Below are 20,494 nucleotides of genomic sequence, written 5' to 3' on the forward strand. Positions count from 1 at the left end.
AGGGGAGGAGAAAGGTAGGCACGGTATTTATTTATTTTATTATTTTTTTAAAAAAAATATTTATTTATTTATTTATCTATTTATTTGGTTTTGCTGGGTCTTAGTTGCAGCAGGCGGGCTTCTTAGTTGCAGCAGGCGGGCTCCTTAGTTGTGGCTGATGGGCTCCTTAGTTGCGGCTCACCTGGCTCTTTAGTTGTGGCATGCAAACTCTTAGCTGCAGCATGCATGTGGGATCTAGTTCCCTGACCAGGGATCAAACCCAGGCCCCCTGTGGAGCGCAGAGTCTTAACCACTGTGTTACCAGGAAGTCCCAGGCTCGGTATTTAAAAACATGTAGCATAGGGACTTCTCTGGCGGTCTGGTGGTTAAGACTCTGCGCTTCCACTGCAGGGAGCAGGAGTTTGATCCCTGGTGGAAGAGTTAAGATCCTGCATGCCGCATGGCATGGCCAAAAAAAAAAAAAAAAAAAGCATGTAGGATAAAAGCGAAAGCACACCTTGATTAAGAATTTGTCATGACTTGAATGATCCAAATATAGGTCATTAAAGGTTAATTGGAAGTCAATACCTTTACTAGAGGAAAAAGTTGCTTTATGTGTTTTTGATGAAAAAATCATTAGAATAAGAAAGTAGAATATTTAGAGTGTAGAAGATCCTGAAGTTAAAAGTAAAAATGAAACAAGACATTGACAAAATGCTTTCATGTAAATATGTACATGGTAATGTTTTGGATACTATAAGTGAATTAGAATACTGCTTAGGTATGCAAACAGATTTTTTTCCTTCTGTATTTCTGAAGACTTTCAATGAAAAGGATAGTTGAAGTCATAAGGAATTGGCTGATGGAAATTCAGGTAGACAGGCAAATGAGAGTGTGGCCCCCCAGGAGGCTGAAGTGTGGGAGACAGAATGATGTGTGTAAGCAAGGCTGTGCCAGGATGCAGAGTAGAGGCTGGGAGTTAGGAGTCTGCGATTTTGGTCCTGGTCTGCCCAGTTGTGTGCTTTTAAGCAAGTCACTCAACTTGGGTCCCCTTTCGCTTTTGTAAAATAGATATGTTACCTGTTTACCCTGCCTTGGGTCATTGTGGTAAAGAAAAAAAATGCGATGATAAAAAGAAATTTTGCAAAATTAAAAGCACTAGACAGATAATTTTATGGTGATGTAAATTAGGTTGGATTGGAAGAGGGATGTTGATGAGAACATTCTTTAAGATCATTTAGCTCCCTTTGCTCTAGATCTGAAATCATTAGATATCATTGTGATTGAAAATATTTGGTTTCTCAAGTAGATCTACTCATTACCAAGAGGTATCTTGAGCTGACAAAAGTTTGTCAGTTGAAGGTCCTGGCAAATTAATACATTACTGGTTTACAAATTAGTCTTATAAGTATTTAATTGGTGTGAATGGATTTACTAGGATTTGACCAACTCTGGGTAACCCAGTAAAATCCTATTTCAGACCTAATCCAGGAGCCTGCAAGTGACAGCAGCCTGTGAGGTCCTTAGAAAGCTTGGCCTGGAGGATAACACATGAAAGAAAGGTTTGTTTTTGGTGAAAGTAACATATGAAAGTGTTTCAAAATAAAAGTATAACTGTAATGCACAAAAGACTGTTTTCTTTTTCCCTTTTCAGAACCCCAAGAGGCTCTGTTTTCTGTGAAAAAGTATTTCTATACAGTTGCTCCAATGACAGAGTTACCTGCACCCTTGTCCTACTTCCAGAATGCACAGATGTCCGAGGACAACCACCTGAGCAATACTGTACGTAGCCAGGTACAGTGTCAACCTCTACAACTGCCCTTTCAGACTGGATTCAGTGACCACCCTCCCTCGCCTCCAGGAGAGGCTCAGGGGGCTGAGCAGGCTTTCTCTACTTCATCAAATTTACATATTTGCTGAACTTCAAATAAGGGAAAGCATTGTACCATTTGGTGCAGGGGACACAAGACTGTATGAGACTTGGGTGTTGATACAGTTCCTCCCTGGCTCAGGCATCACCTCCTCCTCTGACGCCTTTTCCAACTTCCCCGGCTATTTATTATTTTACCTAGCTTGCTCTTATTCTTCTGTGAGCTAAGTACATTTTATTTACTTTTAGTTTTTCAGTGCCTAGCCTGGTTCTTTTATTTATTTTTCTTTCTTAATTTTTTTTCTTTTTTAATTTATTTTTGGCTGCATTGGGTCTTCCTTGCTGCGCGCAGGCTTTCTCTAGTTGTGGCAAGCCGGGGCTACTCTTCGTGCGGTGCACGGGCTTCTCATTGCGGTGGCTTCTCTTGTTGCGGAACACAGGCTCGAGGTGTCTGGGCTTCAGTAGTTGTGGCACACGGGCTCTGGAGCACAGGCTCAGTAGTTGTGGCTCACAGGCTCTAAGGCGCACGGGCTTCAGTAGTTATAGTGTGTGGGCTCTAGAGCACAGGCTCAGTAGTTGTGGTACACGGGCTTAGTTGCTCCGTGGCATGTGGGATCTTCCCGGACCAGGGATCAAACCCATGTCCCCTGCATTGGCAGGCGGATTCTTAACCACTGCGCCACCAGGGAAGACCCTAGCCTGGTTCTTGACAGTGCTCAGTAAGTGCTCATTGACCGAATGATGAATGCAGGGCTAAGGGTAGAAGTCCTAGGATAGGTCCAAGGAGAGAATCAGGAAAGGGGTGTAGTCAGTGGCATGGGACACAGACACTTCACTTGCTACACACACAGACCAGAGCTGCCTGCCACTCTGTTAGCTAACCATTACAGGTTGAAGGCAGTCCACAGATGGCTTGTGAGATGGCTGGGGCATCAGCCGCATTTTTAGAGGTGGAGCCAGAATGGGGAAAACCACAAGGCCAACTGTAAGCTATGCTGGATGCAGGGGATGGGGGGCAGAGGGCAGACTTTCCTCTATTAGAACCAGAGGGCAGAACCAGTGATAGAAGGAAACAGGTTCTGGATCAGTAAAAAGAAATTTCCTCACAAGTACTTTACGTCTGAAAGAGCATAGGCTGCCTTGTGGGCTAGTGTGTGCATGTCACTAAAAGCAGTTACGGAGGCTGGAAGACTACCAGCCAGATCTGCAGAGGGTTAGTTCGTGGAATGAGCCGTGAACTAGAGCACTAGGTGGCCTGGAAGTTCCCTTCACACTCCAAAGATTTAGGATTCCAATTCGGGGTCAAAACGTGGGAGGAGGGCTTCACAAAGTAAACTTTGATGGGTGCATAGGATTAAATAGAGCAAACTGGGAAGTCATTACTGAGAGAAGAAATAACACTAGTGGAGGAAGAATTTTCCTACCGTATCAATTGACAGGGGACTCTATCTGGAGATACATCAGCAGAGGCAGATGACACTGTATTGCTAGAGCATTTTTAAGCAAGTGAAATCAAGTTAAAATGAATTTCAAGGGATGCCCTGAAAGAGAACACCTGAGGGGTTGGAGGAGGGAAGAGGGGCTGTCGCAGCTGGTGCCTGGGCGGGTGTTTAATAAGCAGTGGTACGAAGGACTGATTTTTCTGACAGCACTCGTGCTCCTCTGCTGTGTGTCAGCAGCTTGACTTACTCCTTTTTGCTGTTCCCCAGGAATGGCCTTTTGAAAAGATAGGCTGGGCAGGATTATAAAGTTCTTGGGGTACAGGCTGTGAAAGTTTGGATCCTACAGACTTTGTACTCATTTTCAAACTGTTACTTCAGAAGAGAGAGGGGAAAAGTGGGAACAGTTGACGTAGGTCTCTGGGTGCCCCGTCCTTAACCAGAGCATCTCCTATTTTATCTGTTTTACATATTGATCTTCTGTGGATCCCTTTGAACAAAAGATTCCATGGCTAAGAAGTTAAATGTCACTCATCTGCCCTAAACCCTCCAAAGACATCTCATCTCAGAATAAAATCTAGTCTCTGAGGTTTAAACTGTCCCCTCCCCCACCCTCTGTTGTATCTCACCATCTTCCCCCTCCCTCACTGCTTCCTCTGGGCCCTGGGTTCTCCTCCCACTCTTCTCCCTGGCTCTCTTCAGTTCCTTCAGGCCACCTTCTGAGTCACCTTATCAGTGAGGCCATGCCTTCCTTCCCTGCCACCCGGCACTCCCTGTACCCTTCCTTGGCTTTACTTGTGCGTAGCACTTACCAGTGTTCCTAACATACTGTGTAGTTAAATATGATTTGCTTACCTGCTTCCCTCCAAGAACAGTGCTTGGCACATAGGAAGCTCTCCACTGTTGGTGTAATATTGTTTATATCCCTCATACTCAGGTTTTGTGGGGCTTTCCTGGTATTTTTTACTGCCCTTTTTTTTTTTTAACACTTCAGTGACTGATAAATTGAAAAAAGGGTAGCTCTAGAGGAGGTACAAATGCTGTAGGATTGTTATTGATAATTACATGTGTTCATGGTCTAATTTTAGCAAGTCTTAGCAAGTCGTGTTCTCAGTGGTACCTTCCAGATATATTAGGGCACCATTGTCTAGAAAATCAGGCCTAATTTATTTGTTTACTTTTGACTCTGCTGTTGATAATGTGATGTTAATTGAGTTTATCTTTTATCTCCTTAAAAATATCTTCTACAGCTTATGAAGATCTTATGCATGCATTCTTATATTTTCCAGTTACCACGGGATAGGTATTATTGCCATTTTACAGTTAAAATGCTTGTCCAAGGCCACATAGAAAGTTAAATAACAGACCTGGAACTTAAAACTGTGCTTTCTAATCCCAAACTCGCTCCAGTATTTTTTCTGTTCTTCCAACGGTCTCATACCCCAGAAAAATGTTGTAATACTGAAAGGAGATATTGTATGAAAAAATGCTGGGGAAGAAAAATACGAAGTCTATGTATTCATTTTGCACCAATGTACTTTAAAAAACCCCAAAGAACGAGGAAAAGAATCTCATCGTTAATTTTTTTAGCTATAAAGAAGCCATTGTTTAAATATATGCTCTGGTTGGTTATGAAAAAATGGGGGTAGGTCCAGATTTTAATTGGACAGAGAAGACTGTTTTTTCAGATTAATTGAAAGCAGCTCTTTTATTTCTGCTGTTGGATAGTGGAGTTGTTAAATACAAGTACCCGAAGACAAGCCTCTTCAGACACAAAAAGTCCTTATCAGGCTTATTTCTTCTTTATTTGCTCAGGACTAGTTTAGAGGAATTTAAAGGAAATTGACAGATGTGGAAAGTGTGAATCTTTCCACACTACTCAGGAGAGGAAACTGTCATGTTGAATGTCTTCAGTGTGTTGGACTCTGTGCTAGGTGCTGTGACAAACATTATGTAGTTTTAGGGCCTGGCATTTTGGGGACGTTTATCATAAATGAGCAGATTTTCCTTTTTCCTCTGTCTTCCTCTCCTTTGGATAGCTACTCTAGTAAAGTGCTTATCTGTATGACTCTATATTCTAGAGTACTCAAACATGCTATTTTATAGTAGATATTACAGAAAGAAAATTCATTTTAAAATATTTCTGAAACCAGAAGGAGAGTGAATATCTTCCCTACAGACTAGGTAAAGATCAGTGTAAAGGGGCTTCCCTGGTGGCACAGTGGTTGAGAGTCTGCCTGCCGATGCAGGGGACGCGGGTTCGTGCCCCGGTCCGGGAAGATCCCACATGTCGCGGAGCGGCTGGGCCCGTGAGCCATGGCCACTGAGCCTGCGCGTCTGGAGCCTGTGCTCTGCAACGGGAGAGGCCACAACAGTGAGAGGCCCGCGTACCGCAAAAAAAAAAAAAAAAAAAAAAAGATCGCTGTAAAGAAGTGGAGCCTCTGTTCCTTTCCTCTACTCAATATCTCCCTCCAAGGTCAAGAGCATCCCAAGTCTTGAACTCATATCATGGGGCAATGCTTTGAGTTTGGGAAAGAAGTGAGAGATTAACTGGGTATTCAGAATTGTCCAAGAACACTGATGAATTGGCATTTAGGGCTTGTGGCTGAATGAGATGTAAACAGGTTCCTCAGAAGGAAGAACTAAGTTTGATCCACTTGTAATTTGAAGTAGCTATGTGTAAGTTTGGTTTAATTCACCTAATTTCTTAGTACCTCATTTTTCCCATCTGTAAAATTAGCTGATTCACTAAATAAATTCTCTTCCAGAAGTTTTGTTGTGACCAGAAGTTAGGGTGGCCAGCTGCCCCAGTGTGCCTGAGACTGAGAGGTTCCTGGAAGGCAAGACTTTCAGTTTTAAAACTGGGGCAGTCCTGAGAAAATAGGATCAAGTTAGTTACCCTGTAAGAAGTATAATGAAATTGAAACCATTTTGGATCTGATTAACCAAATCTTACTCAATTAGATGACTTTTCTTGTGTAACTTCAAGTATTGTTACATGATATATTGTTAGTGTTCAGTAGAAGATAACATTTAAAGCATTTTTCCGCTTTCCAAAGGTCAAATGTTGCCAGTGGCTTTATTCTTCAACCCTTAGCAGATACAGTGAGGGCAGCCTTAGCCCAGAAAATAGGTTTTCCTTTTGTAGGCTGCTATAGATAATCTCAGTCACAGTGAAGGGATTTGAAGTTTATGAGATTAGTCAGAGAGCTGAAAAATAGTGGGCTTCTTTAATCCAAATATTTATTTCTTAACTTTTTATTACATAATATTTTAAGCATGTAGAGAAAATATGGCAAATAATCTAATGAGCACCCATGTACCTGCCACCCAACACATGGGACCTAATGAAACTTCAAAGCTTTTGCACAGCAAAGGAAACCATAAACAAGACCAAAAGACAACCCTCAGAATGGGAGAAAATATTTGCAAATGAAGCAACTGACAAAGGATTAATCTCCAGAATTTATAAGCAGCTCATGCAGCTCAATAACAAAAAAACAAACAACCCAATCCAAAAATGGGCAGAAGACCTAAATAGACATTTCTCCACAGAAGATATACAGACTGCCAACAAACACATGAAAGGATGCTCAGTATCTTTACTCATTAGAGAAATGCAAATCAAAACTACAATGAGATATCATCTCACACCAGTCAGAATGGCCATCATCAAAAAATCTAGAAACAATAAATGCTGCAGAGGGTGTGGAAAAAAGGGAACACTCTTGCACTGCTGGTGGGAATGTGAATTGGTACAGCCACTATGGAGAACGGTATGGAGGTTCCTTAAAAAACTACAAATAGAACTACCATATGACCCTGCAATCCCACTACTGGGCATATACCCTGAGAAAACCATAATTCAAAAAGAGACATGTACCAAAATGTTCATAGCAGCCCTATTTACAATAGCCCGGAGATGGAAACAACCTAAGTGTCCATCATCGGATGAATGGGTAAAGAAGATGTGGCACATACATACAATGGAATATTACTCAGCCATAAAAAGAAATGAAATTGAACTATTTGTAATGAGGTGGATGGACCTAGAGTCTGTCATACAGAGTGAAGTAAGTCAGAAAGAGAAAGACAAATACTGTATGCTGACACATATATATGGAATTTAAGAAAAAAAAAGGTCATGAAGAACATAGGGGTAAGACAGGAATAAAGACACAGACCTACTAGAGAATGGACTTGAGGATATGGGGAGGGGGAAGGGTAAGCTGTGACAAAGTGAAAGAGCGGCATGGACATATATACACTACCAAACGTAAGGTAGATAGCTAGTGGGAAGCAGCCGCATAGCACAGGGAGATCAGCTCGGTGCTTTGTGACCGCCTGGAGGGGTGGGATAGGGAGGGTGGGAGGGAGACGCAAAAGGGAGGGGATATGGGAACATATGTATACATATAACTGATTAAATTTGTGATAAAAAAAAAAAAAAAATATTTTAAGCATGTAGAGAAAATATGGCAAATAATCTAATGAGCACCCATGTACCTGCCACCCAACTTTATTAAACTTTAACATACTGCCTTTTTTTTTAATTGCATCATTTTGTTGTGGAGGTAAAATTTATAAATAATGAAATATGTAGATCTGAAATGTATAATTCAATGGATTTTTAAAAATACGTATACCTGTATAACCAATATGACAGTCGAGTTATAAAACATTTACATTACCTTAGAAAGTACTTTTGTGGCCCATTATAGTCAGTTCCTACCCACCATAGACAATCATCATTCTGATTTCTTCCTTTTTTTTTTTAACTTTTATTTTATATTGGAGTATAATTGATTAACAATGTTGTGTTAGTTTCAGGTGCATGGCAAAGTGATTCAGCTATGCATATACATGTATTTCTTCTTTTTCAAATTCTTTTCCCATTTAGGTTATTACAAAATACTGAGCAGAATTCCCCGATAAAATTATATATAGCACAGGGAACTCTACTGTATAACATATTGTCTTATTTGCTGTGTGTACTTTTTTTTACTAAGTTTTTTCTGTTCCTGTTATATATTGATTGTACACTAAATGAAATCGTAACCAAACAAGACAAAATTTTGCATTTAATTTAGAAAGATAGTCTAGTTATACAACAAAAAGAAATTACAGATAAAATTGAAGCACCTCTCCCACATTCCCCTTCTTCTCCCAGGATAGTAGTTACTATCCTGGATTTGGAGTTTGTCATGCTTACTATAAATATTTATGAACATAAACAACATTGAATATTATATAATATTACTTTGCATGTTTTAAAACTTTATATAGAGTGTGTGTGTGTAAAAGTTGTAGAAGAAAGTTCCCACTTCTTTTTTTAAATTAATTTATTTTTGGCTGTGTTGAGTCTTCGGTGCTGCACGTGGGCTTTCTCTAGTTGTGGCAAGGAGGGGCTACTCTTCATTGCGGTGTGCTGACTTCTCGTTTTGGTGGCTTCTCTTCTTGTAGAGCACGGGCTGTAGACGTGCAGGCTTCAGTAGTTATGGCACGCGGGCTCAGTAGCTGTGGCTCGCGGGCTCTAGAGCGCAGGATCAGCAGTTGTGGTGCACGGGCTTAGTTGCTCCGTGGCATGTGGGATCTTCCCAGACCAGGGTTTGAACCTGTGTCCCCTGCATTGGCAGGCAGATTCTTAACCACTGTGCCACCAGGGAAGCCCTTCCCGCATTTTTGAAATTTATATATGTAGGTGTATGCTGCAGAAGACACACGTTTTGGGAATTTATATATAGGTGCCTGTATCTCTAGTTCATTCATTTTATTTTGTGAATATATTAAAATGATCTATTCTGCTGTTTATAAATATTTGGTAGTTCCCAATTTTCACAGTAACCGACAGTGTTACAGTGACATTCTAATTCATGAATCCTTCTGCACATGTGTGAGTTTCTCAAGGATCATTGCTGCGATTGGGTATAATGATCTTAAACTATATTTGAGATTGCCAGTATGCTCTCCAAAGTGGTTACACATCAAGAGTGTATGGCTATTTGCATTCTTTTACATCCTTGCCAGTTCTTGATATTGTCTGACTTATTATGTGTCGGTTGGATGGGTTTTTTTTTAATAAATTTATTTATGTGTTTATTTATTTATTTTTGGCTGTGTTGGGTCTTCGTTGCTGCATGTGGGCTTTCTCTAGTTGCAGAGGGTGGGGGCTACTCTTTGTTGAGGTGCACAGCTTATTGTGGTGGCTTCTCATTGCAGAGCACGGGCTCTAGGCATGCAGGCTTCAGTAGTTGTGGCACGTGGGCTTAGTAGTTGTGGCTCATAGGCTCTAGAGTGCAGGCTCAGTAGTTGTGGTGCACAGGTTTAGTTGTTCCACAGCAAGTGGGATCTTCCCAGACCAGGGCTTGAACCGGTGTCCCCTAGCATTGGCAGGTGGATTCTTAACCCCTGCGCCACTAGGGAAGCCCGGTTGGATGGGTTTGAAATGTTATCTTATGTTATTTTAATTGTATTTCCCAAATTTCTAATAAAGTTGAGCTTTTTTTTTTTCTTATTGGCCATTTGCATTTCTTCTTTTGTGAATTGCCTGTTCATGATCTTTGCCCATTTTTCAATTGGTTATTTGTCTTTTTATTACTGATTTTGTAGAAGTATATTTTTGGAGGGAGGAGGGATGCTAATCTCATGTTAGCTACATGCTTTTCAAATATTTTCTCCCATCTGTGGCTTCAGTTTGTTGATGGTGCCTAGTTTAAATGTTTTAAGTAGGTGAATTATCCTTTCCTTTTAAAAATGAAAATTATTTGGATTTTTTTCAATTAAAAACAGATTAAGAAAGATATTCAACAGCCCTGAATACAAAAAATACTTTTCCATATCCTATAAAGACAGACTGAACTGAAGTAAACTATACTGGAAACTGCTATGTAGTCCAGCTAATGTTCAACTGTTCCAGTTATTATTTTACACCCCTACCATAAAAGTCTGACAAGGAAATGATGGGTGATTTTGGTGATTTTCCCCTTTTATTGATTGATTGATTGATTGATTGATTGCAGTACACGGGCCTCTCACTGCTGTGGCCTCTCCCGTTGCGGAGCACAGGCTCCGGACGCGCAGGCTCAGCAGCCATGGCTCACAGGCCCAGCCACTCCGCGGCATGTGGGATCTTCCCAGACCAGGGCACGAACCCGTGTCCCCTGCATCGGCAGCCGGACTCTCAACCACTGCGCCACCAGGGAAGCCCCCCTTTTATTTTTTTCCACATGTTCTATAATATAGTTATCTCATAATTTTAAAAGAAAGGTATTTTTAAAGGGGAAATTTTTTGAATGTAAAGAAAGGTCACAAAAGGACAATATGCTATCTGGGGAATATCTGTGGAAAGGGGAGAAGCATTCAAGGTGTCCATGATGACTGACTAACAGTAGTGGGGGAATTAGAGCAGCTGATGTAAAAGAAACTAAAAAAGCATGATAGCCTGGGGTCTTGGTAATTGGAGTTTATATTATGCCCTTGATAAAAGCTTCAGTTGTGTTTGTCAGTCTCCATTTTATTTATTTATTTATTTATTTATTTATTTATTTATTTGCTTTATAACAAATTTAATCAGTTATACATATACGTATGTTCCCATATCCCCTCCCTTTTGCGTCTCCCTCCCACCCTCCCTATCCCACCCCTCCAGGCGGTCACAAAGCACCGAGCTGATCTCCCTGTGCTATGCGGCTGCTTCCCACTAGCTGTCTACCTCATGTTTGGTAGTGTATATATGTCCATGCCGCTCTTTCGCTTTGTCACAGCTTACCCTTCCCCCTCCCCATATCCTCAAGTCCATTCTCTAGTAGGTCCATGTCTTACCCCTATGTTCTTCATGACATTTTTTTTTCTTAAATTCCATATATATGTGTCAGCATACAGTATTTGTCTTTCTCTTTCTGACTTACTTCACTCTGTATGACAGACTCTAGGTCCATCCACCTCATTACAAATAGCTCAATTCCGTTTCTTTTTATGGCTGAGTAATATTCCATTGTATATATGTGCCACATCTTCTTTATCCATTCATCCGATGATGGACACTTAGGTTGTTTCCATCTCCGGGCTATTGTAAATAGGGCTGCTATGAACATTTTGGTACATGACTCTTTTTGAGTTATGGTTTTCTCAGGGTATATGCGCAGTAGTGGGATTGCTGGGTCATATGGTAGTTCTATTTGTAGTTTTTTAAGGAACCTCCATACCGTTCTCCATAGTGGCTGTACCAATTCACATTCCCACCAGCAGTGCAAGAGTGTTCCCTTTTTTCCACACCCTCTGCAGCATTTATTGTTTCTAGATTTTTTGATGATGGCCATTCTGACTGGTGTGAGATGATATCTCATTGTAGTTTTGATTTGCATTTCTCTAATGAGTAAAGATACTGAGCATCCTTTCATGTGTTTGTTGGCAGTCTGTATATCTTCTGTGGAGAAATGTCTATTTAGGTCTTCTGCCCATTTTTGGATTGGGTTGTTTGTTTTTTTGTTATTGAGCTGCATGAGCTGCTTATAAATTCTGGAGATTAATCCTTTGTCAGTTGCTTCATTTGCAAATATTTTCTCCCATTCTGAGGGTTGTCTTTTGGTCTTGTTTATGGTTTCCTTTGCTGTGCAAAAGCTTTGAAGTTTCATTAGGTCCCATGTGTTTATTTTTGTCTTTATTTCCATTTCTCTAGGAGGTGGGTCAAAAAGGATCTTGCTGTGATTTATGTCATAGAGTGTTCTGCCTATGTTTTCCTCTAAGAGTTTGATAGTGTCTGGCCTTACATTTAGGTCTTTAATCCATTTTGAGCTTATTTTTGTGTATGGTGTTAGGGAGTGATCTAATCTCATACTTTTACATGTCCCTGTCCAGTTTTCCCAGCACCACTTATTGAAGAGACTGTCCTTTCTCCACTGTACATTCCTGCCTCCTTTATCAAAGATAAGGTGACCATATGTGTGTGGGTTTATCTCTGGGCTTTCTATCCTGTTCCATTGATCTATCTTTCTGTTTTTGTGCCAGTGCCATACTGTCTTGATTACTGTAGCTTTGTAGTATAGTCTGAAGTCAGGGAGCCTGATTCCTCCAGCTCCATTTTTCATTCTCAAGATTGCTTTGGCTATTTGGGGTCTTTTGTGTTTCCATACAAATTGTGAAATTTTTTGTTCTAGTTCTGTGAAAAATGCCAGTGGTCGTTTGATAGGGATTGCATTGAATCTGTAGATTGCTTTGGGTAGTAGAGTCATTTTCACAATGTTGATTCTTCCAATCTAAGAACATGGTGCATCTCTTCATCTATTTGTATCATCTTTAATTTCTTTCATCAGTGTCTTATAATTTTCTGCATACAGGTCTTTTGTCTCCTTAGGTAGGTTTATTCCTAGATATTTTATTCTTTTTGTTGCAATGGTAAATGGGAGTGTTTCCTTGATTTCACTTTCAGATTTTTCATCATTAGTATATAGGAATGCCAGAGATTTCTGTGCGTTAATTTTGTATCCTGCTACTTTACCAAATTCATTGATTAGCTCTAGTAGTTTTCTGGTAGCATCTTTAGGATTCTCTATATATAGTATCATGTCATCTGCAAACAGTGACAGCTTTACTTCTTCTTTTCTGATTTGGATTCCTTTTATTTCCTTTTCTTCTCTGATTGCTGTGGCTAAAACTTCCAAAACTATGTTGAATAAGAGTGGTGAGAGTGGGCAACCTTGTCTTGTTCCTGATCTTAGTGGAAATGGTTTCAGTTTTTCACTATTGAGGACGATGCTGGCCGTGGGTTTGTCATATATGGCCTTTATTATGTTGAGGAAAGTTCCCTCTATGCCTACTTTCTGCAGGGTTTTTATGATGAATGGGTGTTGAATTTTGTCGAAAGCTTTCTCTGCATCTGTTGAGATTATCATATGGTTTTTCTCCTTCAATTTGTTAATATGGTGTATCACGTTGATTGATTTGCATATATTGAAGAATCCTTGCATTCCTGGAATAAACCCCACTTGATCATGGTGTATGATCCTTTTAATGTGCTGTTGGATTCTGTTTGCTAGTATTTTGTTGAGGATTTTTGCATCTATGTTCATCAGTGATATTGGCCTGTAGTTTTCTTTCTTTGTGACATCCTTGTCTAGTTTTGGTATCAAGGTGATGGTGGCCTCGTAGAATGAGTTTGGGAGTGTTCCTCCCTCTGCTATATTTTGGAAGAGTTTGAGAAGGATAGGTGTTAGCTCTTCTCTAAATGCTTGGTAGAATTCGCCTGTGAAGCCATCTGGTCCTGGGCTTTTGTTTGTTGGAAGATTTTTTATCACAGTTTCAATTTCAGTGCTTGTGATTGGTCTGTTCATATTTTCTATTTCTTCCTGATTCAGTCTTGGCAGGTTGTGCATTTCTAAGAATTTGTCCATTTCTTCCAGGTTGTCCATTTTATTGACATAGAGTTGCTCGTAGTAATCTCTCATGATCTTTCGTATTTCTGCAGTGTCAGTTGTTCTCCTTTTTCATTTCTAATTCTATTGATTTGAGTCTTCTCCCTTTTTTTCTTGATGAGTCTGGCTAATGGTTTATCCATTTTGTTTATCTTCTCAAAGAACCAGCTTTTAGTTTTATTGATCTTTGCTATCGTTTCCTTCATTTCTTTTTCATTTATTTCTGATCTGATTTTTATGATTTCTTTCCTTCTGCTAACTTTAGGATGTTTTTGTTCTTCTTTCTCTAATTGCTTTAGGTGCAAGGTTAGGTTGTTTATTCGAGATGTTTCCTGTTTCTTAAGGTAGGATTGTATTGCTATAAACTTCCCTCTTAGAACTGCTTTTGCTGCATCCCATAGGTTTTAGGTCATTGTGTCTCCATTGTCATTTGTTTCTAGGTATTTTTTAATTTCCTTTTCGATTTCTTCAGTGATCACTTCGTTATTAAGTAGTGTATTGTTTAGCCTCCATGTGTTTGTATTTTTTACAGCTCTTTTCCTGTGATTGATACCTAGTCTCATAGCATTGTGGTCAGAAAAGATACTTGATACAATTTCAATTTTCTTAAATTTACCAAGGCTTGATTTGTGACCCAAGATATGATCTATCCTGGAGAATGTTCCATGAGCACTTGAGAAAAATGTGTATTCTGTTGTTTTTGGATGGAATGTCCTATAAATATCAATTAAGTCCATCTTGTTTAATGTATCATTTAAAGCTTGTGTTTCCTTATTTATTTTCATTTTGGATGATCTGTCCATTGGTGAAAGTGGGGTGTTAAAGTCCCCTACTATGATTGTGTTACTGTCGATTTCTCCTTTTATGGCTGTTAGTATTTGCCTTATGTATTGAGGTGCTCCTATGTTGGGTGAATAAATATTTACAATTGTTATATCTTCTTCTTGGATCGACCCCTTGATCATTATGTAGTGTCCTTCTTTGTCTCTTCTAGTAGTCTTTATTTTAAAGTCTATTTTGTCTGATATGAGAATTGCTACTCCAGCTTTCTTTTGGTTTCCATTTGCATGGAATATCTTTTTCCATCCCCTTACTTTCAGTCTGTATGTGTCTCTAGGTCTGAAGTGGGTCTCTTGTAGACAGCATATATATGGGTCTTGTTTTGTATCCATTCAGCCAATCTGTGTCTTTTTTTTTTTTTTTTTTTTTTTTTTTTTGCGGTACACGGGCCTCTCATTGTTGTGGCCTCTCCCACTGCGGAGCACAGGCTCCGGACGTGCAGGCTCAGCGGCCATGGCTCACAGGCCCTGCCGCTCCGCGGCATGTGGGATCTTCCCAGACCGGGGCACGAGCCCGTGTCCCCTGCATTGGCAGGCGGACTCTCAACCACTGCGCCACCAGGGAAGCCCAATCTGTGTCTTTTGGTGGGAGTATTTAGTCCATTTGCATTTAAGGTAATTATCGATATGTATGTTCCTATTCCCATTTTCTTAATTGTTTTGGGTTCGTTATTGTAGGTCTTTTCCTTCTGTTGTGTTTCTTGCCTAGAGAAGTTCCTTTAGCATTTGTTGTAAAGCTGGTTTGGTGGTGCTGAACTCTCTCAGCTTTTGCTTGTCTGTAAACATTTTAATTTCTCCATCAAATCTGAATGAGATCCTTGCTGGGTAGAGTAATCTTGGTTGCAGGTTTCTCTCCTTCATCACTTTAATTATGTCCTGCCACTCCCTTCTGGCTTGTAGAGTTTCTGCTGAGAGATCAGCTGTTATCCTGATGGGGATTCCCTTGTGTGTTATTTGTTGTTTTTGCCTTGCTGCTTTTAATATGATTTCTTTGTGTTTAATTTTTGACAGTTTGATTAATATGTGTCTTGGCATATTTCTCCTTGGATTTATTCTGTATGGGACTCTCTGTGCCTCCTGGACTTGATTAACTATTTCCTTTCCCATATTAGGGAAGTTTTCAACTATAATCTCTTCAAATATCTTCTCAGTCCCTTTCTTTTTCTCTTCTTCTTCTGGAACCCCTATAATTCGAATGTTGGTGCGTTTAATGTTGTCCCAGAGGTCTCTGAGACTGTCCTCTGTTCTTTTCATTCTTTTTTCTTTATTTTGCTCTGCAGCAGTTATTTCCACTATTTTATCTTCCACCTCACTTATTCGTTCTTCTGCCTCAGTTATTCTGCTATTGATCCCATCTAGAGTATTTTTCATTTCATTTATTGTGTTTTTAATCGATGCTTGATTCATCTTTAGTTCTTCTAGGTCCTTGTTAACTGTTTCTTGCATTTTGTCTATTCTGTTTCCAAGATTTTGGATCTTGGAAATAGAATCTTGGATCATCTTTACTATCATTATTCTGAATTCTTTTTCAGGTAGACTGCCTATTACCTCTTCATTTGTTAGGTCTGGTGGGTTTTTATCTTACTCCTTCTCCTGCTGTGTGTTTTTCTGTCTTCTCATTTTGCTTATGTTACTGTGTTTGGGGTCTCCTTTTTACAGGCTGCAGGTTCGTAGTTCCCGTTGTTTTTGGTGTCTGTCCCCAGTGGCTAAGATTGGTTTAGTGGGTTGTGTAGGCTTCCTGGTGGAGGGGACTAGTGCCTGTGTTCTGGTAGATGAGGCTGGATGTTGTCTTTCTGGTGGTGAGGTCCACATCTGGTGGTGTGTTTTGGGGTGTCTGCGGACTTTTTATGATTTTAGGCAGCCTCTCTGCTAATGGGTGGTGTTGTGTTCCTGTCTTGCTAGTTGTTTGGCATAGGGTGTCCAGCACTGTAGCTTGCTGGTCGTTGAGTGAAGCTGGGTGTTGGTGCTGAGATGGAGATCTCTGGAAGATTTTCGCCGTTTGATATTATGTGGAGCTGGGAGGTCTCTTGTGGACCAGTGTCCTGAAGTTGGCTCTCCCACCTCAGAGGCACAACACTGACTCCTGGCTCCTCAATTTGGGATGATTCGTTGTCCATTCATGTATTCCACAGATGCAGGGTACATCAAGTTGATTGTGGAGCTTTAATCCACTGCTTCTGAGGCTGCTGGGAGAGATTTCCCTTTCTCTTCTTTCAGTCTCCATTTTAAAAGACAAATGTTTACAGTGCACTATAGAAACTTTTCATTAAAAATATCGAGTTCTTGGGGGCTTCCCTGGTGGCGCAGTGGTTGAGAGTCCGCCTGCCGATGCAGGGGACACGGGTTCGTGCCCCTGTCTGGGAAGATCCCACATGCCGCGGTGCGGCTGGGCCCATGAGCCATGGCCGCTGAGCCTGCGCATCCGGAGCCTGTGCTCCGCAACGGGAGAGGCCACAACAGTGAGAGGCCCACGTACCGCCAAAAAAAAAAAAAAGAAAAAGAAAAAAAAAAAATCTAGTTCTTGGACTTACACCTTAAGCAAGCTTTCATTTTCTAGAAAACTAGCTCATATAAAAATCTTAATTCCTGCCAATAACAGATGAGAGGAGTTACGTCGTTTTCACCTTTTCACTTTTTAGAAGTTTTTACTTTTTTATGGTTGTTGACTCCATCTAGGCTGCAAAATCCCAAAAGGCAGAACTTCGTTCATGTTTCTGAGCTGACTTTAGAGTTTATTGATCACCCAGTATCTCTAAACCAGTTCAATACAAATATCCCTGCAAAAGAACAAAGCGGCTTTTGTTTTTTTCTCACATTAGCAAGAGAAAATTTTTAATTTTCTATCTGCAAATAAAAGTCTGAAGTGAATCTTATCAGTTGCTTAAGGACTTCATCTTTCATGTGAGAGGGTGCTCTGGGCTGCCTGTGCTGTGGACACACTTCCTTAACCCTCTCACATCACTGCTGTTGCCACCGTGTCCTTATCTGCACCGCTGTCACCATGTAGAGCAGAGCTCCAGTTTTTGTGTAGAATAGCTGTCAGACATTGGCATGTCACAAGAACCCAGTGGAGAATCCATTTTATTTATTTCTCCCTCAAGAGTACGTGTCCTGATTCCTTAAGATGGCATTCAACCAAAAATTTTACTACTTTCCATTAGTTTACCCACCACCTCTAACTAGAAGCTAGCATGGACTTCATGTTTGTTTTTGCTGTTGGTTGGCTATGTCTGTAGGGACTGGAGACTGGAAAGTCGACTGACTAATGACAACTATTTCTGACAAAGGGCAAAGCTTATAAGTTGTAAAATAACGGAAGTTCTTTGTTTTCTAAATGTATTTTGCAGGGAAGATATTAAAGTAGCTCTAAGAAGAACATTATTTGGGCCTTTTTCTATAGTTTGTGACCTGTCATCATCCTTTGGTTTACTTTTACTATACCTATTAATTTGTAAAGTTCTATTTTCTGGTGCAAAATTTTGATGGGTAGAGTTCATGTTTTGATTTGATGTAGACTTAAAACTTTTATGTGGATTAGCTGAGACCTTTTTGCTTTTCTAAGATACAAAGAAGTGATTTTTTTGAAGTAAGTCTAAAATTCATTTATATTGTTAATTAAGCCTTATAAAATGTATGTTACAGCAGTGACTTTCAAACCTTAGTGTGCATTGGAATCCCGGGAAGAATTGTTAGGATGAATTCTCTGGCCCCAAATCCAGAATTCCTGATTTTTTAAGCCTGGGATGGGGCCAGAGAATTTGTATTTCTGACCAATTCCCAGATCATGCCAATGCTTCTGGTCCAGGGGCCATAATTTGAGAACCACTATATTTGAATAAAGAATTAAAGGGAGGGCTTCCCTGGTGGCACAGTGGTTGAGAGTCCACCTGCCGATACAGGGGACACGGGTTCGTGCCCTGGTCCGGGAAGATCCCACATGCCACGGAGCAGCTGGGTCCGTGAGCCATGGCCGCTGAGCCTGCGCTTCCGGAGCCTGTGCTGCGCAACGGGAGAGGCCACAGCAGAGGCCACAACAGTGAGAGGCCCGTGTACCGCAAAAAAAAAAAAAAAAAAAGAATTAAAGGGAAAGTGACATTAGAGAAAAACAATTAGATTTATAAATTGAATACTCAGTGTTTTAATTCATATTAGTTTATTCTGACCCAAATTTTCTAGTCCTTAAGGAAATAAATTGTCAACAGCCTTTTTGATTTAGAATAGAAAAATATCAGTCATTTGCTAACTAAAAAAGAGGCTTTAAAGTAGTAATCCATTGAAAGGTCAGTAATAATTCTCTATGTAAAGCAATTGCTGAAGAAGACATGTAAATTGTTACCTTCAGCTGCTAAATTTACAACATTAAAATGTGTCTGGTCTTTATAAAAGAAGGTCATCTGCAGTATCTTTTCTGAATTCAAAATATTAAATGCAGAGAACTTTATTAAGTTACTAGCAAATCATAAACTGGCAGAACTAACCCCCTCATTTTCTAGATGATAGTGGGTCACTTTTTTAAAGTGTAAGAAATCCTATAAAATTAAACAGAATGCAAACCTAAATTTAAGCTGAATCGGGTCCACAGGCTCAATCAGCCTTTGGATGATGGTGTTACTGTACTGTTTATGGTAATGAATTTGTTTTCCCATTTATGCCAAAATGAAATAAGGAGAAAGAAGAACGTAAAATCTTGGTGACCTCCAGAGGAACATGCTTGTTTTTGCATGAGAGTAAAGTCAGAAATCTTTGGCACAGATCTTCATAGTTTGTTAAAAAAAACCAACTCTAGGTTCAAGCCTAACACAACAGCACCATAAATGTTAAATATTATCTCTCACCAGTTATATCAGCTGTTCAGGGAAATGACAACCTTCCTTGATGACAGAGTGATGGTTAAAGCTCTAACTCTGGGCAATCACAAAGCTTGGACAGGTGCTGGATGGAATTCTATTGCTGTTGGAAACATATTGCGTATGATTAATAAATATTTTCAAGTTTCCACATAACTTGCCAGTTCTTCAGTTAAGCTCCTCTTCTAGTTTTTCCTACAGTGCAGGGCTTAGGAGCCTCCCAGTTCTATTTGTGGAAATCCAAACAATATGTATAAAGTCTTATAAGATTCATAGTTTTTCTTATAAATAAATATCCATCTTTAAGTAAATAATATGCAGATATATTTATATCAACATAATGGGATACAGTGTTAATTTTTACATGGGACTTATTACATGGGAATGTATACATGAAATAATATTCGATGAAAAAAGTAGGATGCAATATTTGTGAACGTTCACTGTAGCTATGTACCTATGTGTGTATGTTGAAAAACACTAGAATTTGAGACGTAAAAATGAGGTGTTTTCCTTATAAAATCATCTAAGTTCATATTCAGCAATACAAAATTATAAAATTAAGTGTGGCAAAACTGCCATGAACAAAGTCAAAAAACAAACTGGGCAAAGGCTTATAATGCCTAATGACAGATATATCTTAATATACGAAGAATTCTTATGAAGCCAAAAGGGACATAAACAACTCAGAAACAATATTACCAAAGGATACGAGCAATATATGTATATGGAGGAGGAAGAAGAAAGATACATGGTAATAAATATATGAAAAGACTAGTTGATCAACCTTACTAGTAATGAGACATAGAAATGAAAACCTTTCATTTTTCACCTATCAGTGAGCAAGGCTTGATCCCCATTGCTACTAAAAGTGTGGGGAAATAGGCATTCTCGTTTGATGTTCATGGGAGTTAAATTTGTGTTTATTTGGAGGCAAGTTTTCAAGTGAGTCCACTACATATACATGCCTTTTGGAGATAATTTGGCAATTAAATCTAAAAAGGCATATACCTTGTGACCTGGCATTTCCACTTCTAGAAACTTGTCCTATAAAAACATTTCCATAAGAGTGCCAGGAAATATAGACAAGAATATTTATTGAAACATTATT

At 39.7% G+C, this 20,494-nt stretch overlaps 1 protein-coding gene across 1 annotated transcript in view; it reads left to right on the forward strand.

Annotated features, from left to right (window-relative positions):
• Nucleotides 1-1,458: 1,458 nt before the first annotated feature.
• The window catches only part of PSEN1 (presenilin 1), a 75,950-nt gene continuing 56,914 nt past the window's right edge, over nucleotides 1,459-20,494 (forward strand). Inside the window, exons 1-2 of the mRNA XM_079698783.1 lie at nucleotides 1,459-1,541; nucleotides 1,634-1,773. Coding sequence (XP_079554909.1) covers nucleotides 1,687-1,773 — 87 coding nt within the window. The 5' untranslated portion in view covers nucleotides 1,459-1,541; nucleotides 1,634-1,686. The remainder of the gene's footprint in view (nucleotides 1,542-1,633; nucleotides 1,774-20,494) is intronic.

The sequence above is a fragment of the Hyperoodon ampullatus genome, assembly GCF_949752795.1.
Source record: "Hyperoodon ampullatus genome assembly, chromosome: 3".
NCBI classification, from domain to species: Eukaryota; Metazoa; Chordata; class Mammalia; order Artiodactyla; family Ziphiidae; genus Hyperoodon; species Hyperoodon ampullatus.